The 10,702-nt window shown below is 45.8% G+C and overlaps 1 protein-coding gene across 1 annotated transcript; it reads right to left on the bottom strand.

Annotated features, from left to right (window-relative positions):
- Nucleotides 1–619: 619 nt before the first annotated feature.
- On the bottom strand, nucleotides 620–10,547 carry DDOST (dolichyl-diphosphooligosaccharide--protein glycosyltransferase non-catalytic subunit). The gene is made up of 11 exons (XM_074218234.1): nucleotides 10,148–10,547; nucleotides 7,814–7,924; nucleotides 7,099–7,185; nucleotides 3,767–3,870; nucleotides 3,536–3,630; nucleotides 3,119–3,212; nucleotides 2,646–2,794; nucleotides 1,804–1,951; nucleotides 1,425–1,545; nucleotides 1,061–1,167; nucleotides 620–963 (listed from the first exon to the last, which is right to left on the bottom strand). The coding sequence occupies exons 1-11, from the start codon at nucleotides 10,530–10,532 to the stop codon at nucleotides 814–816; spliced, it is 1,551 nt and encodes a 516-aa protein (XP_074074335.1). The 5' UTR covers nucleotides 10,533–10,547; the 3' UTR covers nucleotides 620–813.
- Nucleotides 10,548–10,702: the final 155 nt, after the last annotated feature.

The raw sequence follows: 10,702 nt of genomic DNA, 5'->3' as shown, positions 1-10,702 counted from the left end.
TTATGGGGGACACTGAAGGTCCAAGTTAGAGCATCTCATGTTGAAAGAAGTGGGGTTCTGCACATAATTGTTAATTATACAGTGTTGTCCTGGGTGCACTTCTGGGAGGAAAAAGCAAAAACTTGGCTCTTGCAGTAGCTCTCCCGAAGCCTTATATTTTAGCTCAACCAACATTTCAAGAAAGAGAAATAAGTATGCTGTGGAGCTACTTTCAAGAATTAAATGCATGTTTTCAAAGGTTCAATATGCCTTGAAATGTATTATGGTCTGGGGACAAAAATAACACCTTTTCAAACATTAAAAAAAACTCAGGCCCAGTTACTTGACTTAGCCTTGGCTGTAAAGAGACCTAGTTCTGACAATTTACAAGTTACAACAGACACTCGCATGTGGCAAGAATAGTTGTGCTATCCAGAGCCAAGACAGGTGTGTCTAAATTAGCTATTATTAGAAATACCAATTATCACAGATTTGATATATATAAATGCAAAATAGTTGGATGTCATTGCCCTAATAAGGTTTTTAGTGACCTGGTACAGAGAACCTCCTAGACAAGATGTCCTGAGTACAGACAGTAGGATGTGACTGTGCGGCTTGTTTTACATGGATCAGGAACCAGTTAGGAGAACACCCATTTTTATTTCACAAATGGGAATGGGTGGCTGCAACCACTGAAGACCCTGGCCAGGGAAGAGATGCTGGAGGAGAAATGATGCCCCACCCCTGGTAATTCATCGTCTCTCTCAGAGGTCAGGTCAGGCCACCTGTAGCTGCCAAACCAACAGCCTATGAGGCTCCTAGGGTTCTGCCCCTTCAATCGGATTTTTCCTTCTCTTTCATGTGCAAAAAGACAGCGCTGAAGAGGAAGAGCCCAACCATCATGGAGAAAGCACTTGCGTAGTAAGGGAAGGCTGAGGGAATGAATCGCTCATACTGTGTGTGCTGGAGGGGCCTCACAGACACCTGTAAGAAAGAGATGAGAGGAAGTAGGCCAATCTAGACTGACCCCTTAGCCAAGGGGTTGTTCTGTTCTGCCCATCCTGAGCCCTGAGGTTCTTACCTGAGTAGAGGAGTACAAATGAGTATAGCCCAACCGATTGTAATCCACTTTGAACTGGAACACCCCATAGACATCTGGCAACTTGAACTGTACACTGTATTTGCCACCTAGGAAAGCCCCAAACACATCAAGAATGGGAAGTCAAATGGCAAGCAGACAGACGAACTCAAGATCCCCCCACAGGATACTGTGATTACACCCACTCGGGGCAGGTATTTGCCCTGCATTTTCCTCTCATGCTGGATCTAGACAAGGGAGTCAAAGGGACTAAACCTGGCAGACCACTAGAAAAAAGTAGAAGCTAACACCAAATACAGTTGGTGGGGGAGAGGGAGGCTAGATTGTCTCCACAGTTAAGACTCACCCTTCTTCTTCAAGAAAGTCCTCACAAAAGGATCAATCCGGACAAACTCTAACTGAATGTCATCTCCATCAAAGGGGACCCACTTGCCTTCCGAGAGCTTCTCAATCACAATGCTATATTCCTAAAGCACAAGTTTGGTTTAAACAGGGCAAACAAAGGCCACAGTCATTTAGCAGGTCACTCATCTGACCCCCACCCCAACATGCCTTCTGAAAAGGCCAAGAAATAATCATATCCAAATAAAAGTCAGCTATCTCCCTCACCCATAAATGTTATTTTTCAGGTGTACACAGATTTCCTCTTAATTGCTCATTACCAAGTTTGGCATTTATCCTTTCTCAAGCAAAGTACAAAACTGCCTTGCCCAGGAGGTCCTTACCACAAGGTCTGTGACAGTGTAGGCATTGGGTGGGGCTTTCTCTCCCACTCGATGATGAGACACAGCCCCTACCCGAAGTACACCCTCCTCCTTGAACACCCATCGGGACAAGGCAACCGCCAACTCATAGTTGCCTGTTTGGGAATACCTATACAAGAAAGACAAAGAGATGGGAACCATGATGGGCCAGCTAGTGTACAGAGGCCCAATTTTGCCTTTTCCATCAAAGGGAATCACGGCACGTAAAATTTGCTCCTTGAGTCTAGAAAGGGGAAGTGACACACTAGCTGAGGGCAATGACTGTGTCCAGCAATAGCTTGAAGGGAAAGGCACATATTTTGGCCATGTTGGGATCAAGACTCCCAAGCTGAAAGGATCAAAGTCTACAATACAACTCAGATTCAGAGTTGGGGTGTGTGTGTTAAATGATAGTCTGGAATTAGAACCCCAAAATTGCACTGAAGAGTTGAGCTAGCAACCATTAGGAAGAAGAAATAGGAGCAGCTAGGTGGTACAGTGGATAGTGAACACTAGCCCTGAAATCGGGACCTGAGTTCAAATCCAGCCTTAAATGCCTAACATTTATCTAGCTGTGTGACCTTGGGAAAGTCCAATGCCTTAAAATTAAAAAAAATAAGAGAAAACAGAGCCCACAGGGAAGTTACCATCTCTTCCACTGACATCTTCAGGAATACACTTTTGATATTGCTGGCTCTACATTACATAGAGGAGAATGCTTTAAATAATTCCAGGCTACAATCTCCTGTGCAAATCTACAACTAGCTGAGAGAGCCCTGCCTGTGGGCCCCGGGCTCTTACCAAATAGACCCTGTGGGCCATACCTCTGTGAGCCAGGGCTGGCTTTCTGCACTGCAGAGTTAAAGAAGGCATCACTGAAGAAATCCAGGGAGCCGCTGAAGATGACTCGGGCATTATTCCGGGCCTGGAGTCCTGCAATCAGGAGGGTGTTCTTCCCCACTGCATGAGGATACTAACAAGAAAGGATCAAAGTCAGCTTGAATCCTGACCCAAACAATGGATGGCTACTAACTAATTCTGAGTATGCAGACCCTAAGTTCCTCTGCTTGGGTGCACATGCAGCATGGCCTGCCCTAAAATCCAAACTATTTTATGTCCTACCCTACTGCTCAGCACCCCAGTATCAAAGTCTACCAATCCAAGGTCTGACTTGTTCATCCAAATTTAGCCCCTGGAATCAGAAAGCTCTGAGTCAATAGGACCAGATGTCCAACACTGGGTTACTTGAAGCCTCCTAGGAGTCAGGTTAGAACCAAAAGTTCCAGTGGGAACTCACCTGTGTGATAGGTTTATCTGGAAAAAAGGAATATGAAGTAGAGGAACCTGTCAAAATATCCAGGACCAGAGAGTTATCAGGATCAGCAACCATCCTGCAGGAGAAGGGGTGGGGGGGGGGGAGTGCATCAATGGGGCTTGGTGTACAGATGTGCCCCAAACTGATCCTAGCAAGTAATAACATTGGTTATTACTCCCCAGGGCTAAGTCCCATTTTAAAGTATTCAAACAAATCAACACTTTACATGAAAATGAAGTCTGACACATATAACAAAATAACACTCTAGAGAAACTAATGACCAAAGAGAGTTTTGTTTTGTACCAGGGAAAAATTTGCCATTTTTTTTGTGGGAAGGAAAAAGTGGCATCCCACCTCCCAATTCAATGAAGTATCTTCTGCCATTGCTGGATCACTTACCCAACACCCCGAAACAGAATGGGATTGAGGGATGTTCTCCCTACAATCGTAGGAGCCTTGAGAAGATTTTCAGTGTCTGCCACAATGAGTGTGTGCTGCAAGGAAGAGAGGTCAAGGTAGAGATGGTAAAGAGAAGGTATCTCCCAGGCAGTCTGCTGCTTCTCCCCGTCCCCGCCCCCCAGCCATAGCCCACCCTCCTCTTCCTGTGCGTCATGAAGACCCAGTCCTTACCTCTCCAGGGTCAGAGATGTCATAGTTGTGATGGTCAATGACAGCTGTTTTCTCCTCATCAAATTCAATCCCACATTCACTGCCCAGCTCCCTCAATGGGTCACCTATAGACAGAGCAAAAAACTCCCAACTTAGTTTTTAGACCACACACAGGTAAGGTGAGGGACAAAAAGGAACAAGTTCTGCGTGGCATTTTCCACTGCCTTCCAGTCCCCTCCCCCAAGCATCATCACACTGAGAGGTGAAAAAACTAACGTGCCCTCTTCTCTCCAATCCCCTTTACATCAATCCCTTTTGGTCTAGGCTCATAGATGTCACCCCAGCTTCTCTTGCCAAGGCCAGCCCCTTCCCCCTGTACCCTTCATTTCTCTCGCTCTCCCTTTTGATCATTTTCAACCTCTTTTTATCCACTCTTTCCTTGCTGCTTATTAAACATACTTTTTCATCTCTCCCATCTTTGATCCTGTATCACTCCTCACAGCCAAATTCCTATAAAAAAATTGTCTCCACTTTCTCCTAAGACACATACTGTCCCTATCTCTCCAATCAAAATACTCTGAGGATACCAATGTGACCTCCCTTTTTGGACTAACCTGAAGCATTTACCACAGTGAGCATCATATTCTCTCCTCCCCCCCTGGATGTCACAATCAGTCTTCCCAGTCAGAAGGCTCCTCCTCCTACTCCTTTACATGTTACTTATGATCCACCCACCTCTTTATATGGGTTGCTACAGGCCTTTTTATTTTTTGTGCAAGGCAATGGGGTTAAGTGATTGGCCCACAGCTGGTCACACAGCTAAGTAAGGATTATGTGTCTGAGGCTGGATTTGAACCCAGGTCCTCCTGACTCCAGGGCCAATGCTCTATCCACTGTGCCACCTAGCTGCGCATTCCATACCTTCTTAACAGTTTTGCATACCAGACTGTCAGCATCCCCTATTAGTGATGCCTAGACACACACACACACACACACACACACACCCCTCTCAGAATGTTTTCACATGCATAAAATAACACAGAAATAGCTTAATTTTTTTTTAAACAAAGGCCAAGAACTCCAGATTCCTTCTCATTAGTTACCATGGGATCAACTGTTATAGTTATGGAAACAATTCCCACATCTACATAGCTGCACCTCATCTCTCAAACTCCAGTTCCATAAAACCTGCCCTATGTCCCAAAGACATCTCAAGCTCAACTTGGTTGAAAGAGATTCATGTTTTCTCCTGAACCCAATTCTAGTCATCAAAGTTCAGAACCTCAGAAACATCCTTGACTTATTCTCCTCCACCCTCATATGTAGTGTACTGTTGAAATCTTGTGGATCATTCCTGAGCATCTAGCCCCTTCTCTCCCCACACTTTGACCCTAGGTCAAACCCCCTCAATGAACTCTCTCCATCTCCCTGTTTCCATCGTCTCCTCCCATGGTTGCCAAAGAATCTTATTTTTTAAAAAAAGTTTTCTTAAGGATATAATTGGAATTTAACACATTTCTAGAGCACCTAATCTGTGTGGAAGAATTGCAGAACTGATTCTGAAATACTGAAGATTTGGCACACGTATAGATACTGCATTTGCCTATTAAGTGACTGAGTTTTTTCCCCCATCGGTTGTATAAAACATAAATATCAACTTTTTTTTGTTTTTCTGTGCTTCAAGTTGGGATGGATCAAATTCTTTATCACAAGTCCATCAGAGAAATTTCAATATCCCCCCCCACACAACTGCTATTACTAGCTCCATTTCCCTCCATCCTATTCCCCCCCCTCCACCCCCCCAATTATTCTATTCTCTCATTTCACCCTGTCCCTCCTCAAAGTGTGTTGCATCTGACTACCCTCTCCCAGGATCTTCCCCTTCTGCTATCCCCTATACCCTCCCCTTTCTTCCCCTTGTGCCCTTTCTCCCATCCCTTTCCTATTTTCCTCCAGGGTAAGAAAGATTTCTATACCCTATTGAGAGAATATGTTAATTCCTGAGTCATTTCCAATGAGAATGAAGGCTCACTCATTCCCTCTCACATCCCCCCCCCCCCTTCAATCCATTGCAAAATCTTTCTCTTGTCTCTTATGTGAAAAAACTTATTATCCCATTCTACCCTCTTCCTTTTCTCATGGTATGTTCCTTTCTTGCCCATTAATTCCATCAAAGAGATCTTTTTAAAGCCCATAACTAACAAAGACATTTGTCTACTCAAGAAGCTCCAATGGTTTCAACTTGCCTCCACAATAAAATGGAAAACCCTCTCTTTGGTATCTAGCATATTTAATAATTGGACTCCAACCCACTTTTCCAGATAGATCAGACATGCAATACACACATACCTGCAACATACACAGACACCTGTGCATACTCCTGCTGTGCATTCTACACTTTTGCCAAATTGTTGCCAGTTCCAATACAAGACAATCTCCTGCTCTTCCCTAGACTTGGAATGATCTCCCTCCTCATCCCAACTTGCTTCTCTTTTTTAGGATCACAAGTTTCTTTCTTTCTTTTCTTTTTTTTGAAGATTTTTGCAAGGCAATGGGGTTAAGTGGCTTGCCCAAGGCCACAAAGCTAGGCAATTAAGTGTCTGAGGCCAGATTTGAACTCAGGTCCTCCTGACTCCAGGGCTGGTGCTCTATCCACAGCGCCACCTAGCCACCCCAGGATCACAAATTTCACAATAAAAGGAGGGGAAAAATGCTTCCACCCCCAAAATCTTCAAGGGGCCCACTAGGCTCAGAGTTTCCATTTCCTTTATTTGAAATAACAGCAACTTATAACCCTATATCACTTTTTGGCTTAAAGTATCTCATTTGTGTTTCACAAAAATCCGATTAGGTAAACAGAAGTAACAATACAAGAATCACCTTCATTTTACTGGTAAGAAAACTAAAGACTTGGGGGCAGCTAGGTGACTCAGTGGATAGAGCACCGGCCCTGGAGTCAGGAGGACCTGAGTTCAAATTTGACCTCAGAAACTTAATGATTGCCTGTGTGACCTTGGGCAAGTCACTTAATCCCACTGCCTTCCAGCCCTCCCCACCACCAAAAATAAAAAATAAAAATAAAAAACTAAAGACTTAAGAGATCTGGCCAGTCTTGAATCACACACTCTGAGTTACAGAACCGGCTTCTGAATTTATCCTGATTCCAAATTCCATTTTCTTTCCAATATAGCCGAGTTAGAGCCCTAAAGATACAGTGAAGTTTTGATGGCATTGCCAGAGTACTCCAACTCAACACAGGCTACCAAATACGTATTTGATAATCTGCATTTATGAAGGATAAGGGAGAGAAAAAATTAGCCTCTATCTTGGATTTGAGGAAAGAATGTACTTACCAATATCTGAGCTGGCAGCTACCAGGACACTGCCACCGCCATCAATAAAAGAACTAATGGTCTCTACATTAATGTTGCCTCCAAAATCTGAAAGAAATCAAGACACAATGTGTCACTAGTGTCTCAAGGGTTCTGCCCCACAAAGAAGGTCCAGCCTTCTCCAGAAAGTCTTTGTGACGCTATCTCCAAACAAAAGTAAACCTGCTCACTTCAAATTCCCTGCAGCTACTTGCTGGGACAAACTACTCTGTACTTACCTCATTCATGGAGGTGATTTTTCTTCTTTTCCCACCTCACTCCTTTCCCATGTAATCAATTATGCTTCTGCCCTCCACATTTGTGAACCACCTTGTATACCATGGGCACAAAACAGATGCAATAAGAAATTAATGTGGCTGGGGACTGCCCCAGTCATGGGAACACGTATTACCATTTTGGTTCTAGGAAACCTTTTTAGCATTGATCCCAGCCACAATATAAGAGCAGATAGTCCAGGTCAGCTCAGTGAAGCCCCGGGGTGGCTCTCTACTGCCCACTCCTAATTTTAGGTGCTTGAGAGTGGACTGTCTGTGATAAGGAATGCTCCTTTGAGGAGAGCAACAACCAAAAGTCAGATTGAGCCAAGAGTGGCTGCCACTGCTTCAGAATCATCTGCACAAGTTGGGGCTTTTTCTTCAAGGTTAAATGCATTCTGCTCAGGACCACAAACACTTACCTTCCACAGAAGGAGAAAAGATGATAAGATTGTCATACAGGAACTCCCCATATTTAATAAGGGACAGGCTGGGGTCATCAGCAGTCCTGTAGGTGAGGTCAAAGCCACGGTCTGCAAGAAAATAAAGAGGCTGCTGCAGACAGCTAGGAGGCAAGGATTCCACCCACACCAAGGCCCAAAGACCACAAACTGCACTTACTCTCCCTTCTATTGAATAGACAGGAAAAGAGAGAAACTGATTTGCCTATAGTTTTTACGGTCTTCCCTAAATCTGTAATGTCCTTACCCAATCTATTAAAATTCTGAACACCCTGAAAGCCCAGCTTAAACATTTAAATGTCACTACTTCCATTCAGCTTCCCTCAGTAAGGGGGCACATGTTAATGGTAATTTAATTATGTATAATGAACTGATGAATGATGCGTAGTAGAGCAGGTAGAAGGGACCCTGTATTTTCCCTTCTTGACATGAGTGATGCCAATCTAGAATTTCAAGAACAAATGTGCAATTACTTCTAATTCTAATGCCAATAACCTCCTCCTCCAAAAGACAATGAATAAGAAGCCAGTTGCTATAATTGTGAAGCCAGAAAGACTGTTTTCTGCACACTTTAATAGTGGGGAAATACTGTGTATTGAGAAGCCTATATGCCTTAGAAAGACATACTTTCTCAGAGCTAATTTCCTCTGCCATGACATGTAAAAACATATAGAATAAAGCCTTCTGCCACGATAGTTCAATACTTAAAGAACTGAGACCCTAGTACCTCTGACCTATCAAAAACAAAACAAAACAGGACAGCTGGGTTAAGATGTAAAAGACACAAAATTCCTTATAGAATTGGTCTTGGGGGAGGGAAGAGATGAAATAGAATACCTAATGCAAGAGTCTTTAAGGCCTCATGCCTCGTGATCCAGGCTGGCTTTTTCATAACCTTAAATTGTTACCTTCCCAAGTGAGTTTATCAATTCTTCACGGGTGGGTGCACTCCTAGTTTTCTCTCCAACTTTCTATCCCTGTAGCCACACTTTAGGGCTCCTTCCACAAAATTTCTCACTCAGCCAGCTTGCATGAAGACTACTTTCTTGGGCATAAAAGCAACATAACTCTTAGGTTCAAATTCGATTCTGCATGCAAAGCTTCAGGCCCCACCTATAAAAGCTGCCAGATTGGATGATCCCTAAGATCCTTTCTAATTCCAAGTCTTATGGATGATGAATACCATTTCCTTAATTTACCCAAGCCAGAGACCAAGCAACTCACAGGGCCAGCTTCCCAGCCCTTCCTATTCAGAACCTCAGCATCTCAGAGCTCACCACTTATCAGCTAAAGATCTATCAATAAATATTTACTAAATACCTACTAGAGATAGCCAAGTGTCAAAGGGGGTTAAAAAGAGGACCCTGGGGGCAGCTAGTCCCAAATTCAAATGGGAACTCAAGGCACTTGATAACCTGTGACCCCTGAACAAGTCACTTCACCCCATTTGCCTCAGTTTATTCATCTGTAAAATGAGCTGGAGAAGGAAATAACCACTCCAGGACCTCTGCCAAGGAAACCCTAAATAGGATCCTGACAAGTCATGACTTAAGTGCAATGAATGAATAAAAACAATAAGCAAGACACTGTGCACAGGCCATACCGGCTCAAGGAGCACAAGGGCCTATGGGAAGCAAATGACTTGGAACAAATAAATTACAGATAAATTAGGAGATAAAGCTAAAGAGGGAGAGATGAAAAAATTTCTTGCAGAAAATACGATTTGTGTTGCCTCTTTGTGATCCCATCGATCATTTTCTTGGCAAAGTTATTGAGAGAGTTTGCCATTTTCTTCTCCAGGCCATTTTACAAAGTGAGGAACCTGAAGCAAACGGGGAGAAGGGCCTTGCTCGGGGTCACCCAGGCCAGATTTGGGTGTCGGGTCCGACACTATCCATGAGCCACCTTGTTACACTGAAGGAAACAGGGGGGAAAGGGCATGAAAGGGGGAGATTCCAGCAGGTGGCCCTTTACCACGAGCTCTTTCTTTCCTTTTTTTTTTCCTTTTTTAGTTTTTGCAAGGCAAAGGGGTTAAGTGGCTTGCCCAAGGCCACAGGGCTAAGGAATTAGTAAGTGTCCGAGGCCAGATTTGCTATCTGGGACTGGTGCTCCATCCACTGTAACACCTCTGGCTGCCGCTGGATTCCATTTGTTTCTTTTTTAGGTTTTTGCAATGGGACTAAGTGACGTGCCCAAGTGTCCGGGGCCGGTGCTCTGTCCCCTGCGGCACCTCGGCCCCCCGGCCCGGCCCCCGGTCTCTGCCCCGGCCCCGGCCCGGCCCTCCCCGCCGCTCACCCGCCAGGCTCCGGAAGAACAGCGAGTGCGTCTCGCGCAGGTTGACATTCTCCAGCAGCACCAGGGTGCGGCGGCTCCCGGCGCTGGCGCCGGCGGCGTCGAGGCCCAGCAGCAGCGGCAGCAGCGCGAGCAGCACGCGCGGGGCCCGCATGGAGGCGGAGGCGCGGCGGGAGCGGCGAGCGGCGGACATGGGGCCGGCCTCCCTCTTCCTCCCGCCGCCACGGGACCCAACGGACGCCGCTCCGGAAGTGCTGCGCCCGCGGCCGCCCAATCGCCACGGGCCGGAGGCGGAAACCAGTCGGCCCTCCCGGAAGTCCGGGTGAAGAGTCCCGGCAGCGCGGGCGGAAGCTCCGGGAGGGCGGGGGAGAAGATTCTTGAAGCCCATTGGATGGGACGAACATCATCCCGCCCCGACCTCCTGGGGAACGCGTCAATCCCGTGGAGCCAGCTCTACAGAGGGGACCAATCGGCAACGCCTGCCTTTCTGTCGCCCCGCCTCCCGGGAGAGCGCGCTGCCTAAATTCCCATAACCCCCCGCGGCGCCGCCGCCCCGCC

Source organism: Macrotis lagotis, chromosome 1 (genome assembly GCF_037893015.1).
Source record: "Macrotis lagotis isolate mMagLag1 chromosome 1, bilby.v1.9.chrom.fasta, whole genome shotgun sequence".
In the NCBI taxonomy this organism is placed as follows: Eukaryota; Metazoa; Chordata; class Mammalia; order Peramelemorphia; family Peramelidae; genus Macrotis; species Macrotis lagotis.
The sequence above is the reverse complement of the archived record's forward strand: the minus strand, read 5'-3'. Positions and strand labels throughout refer to the sequence as shown.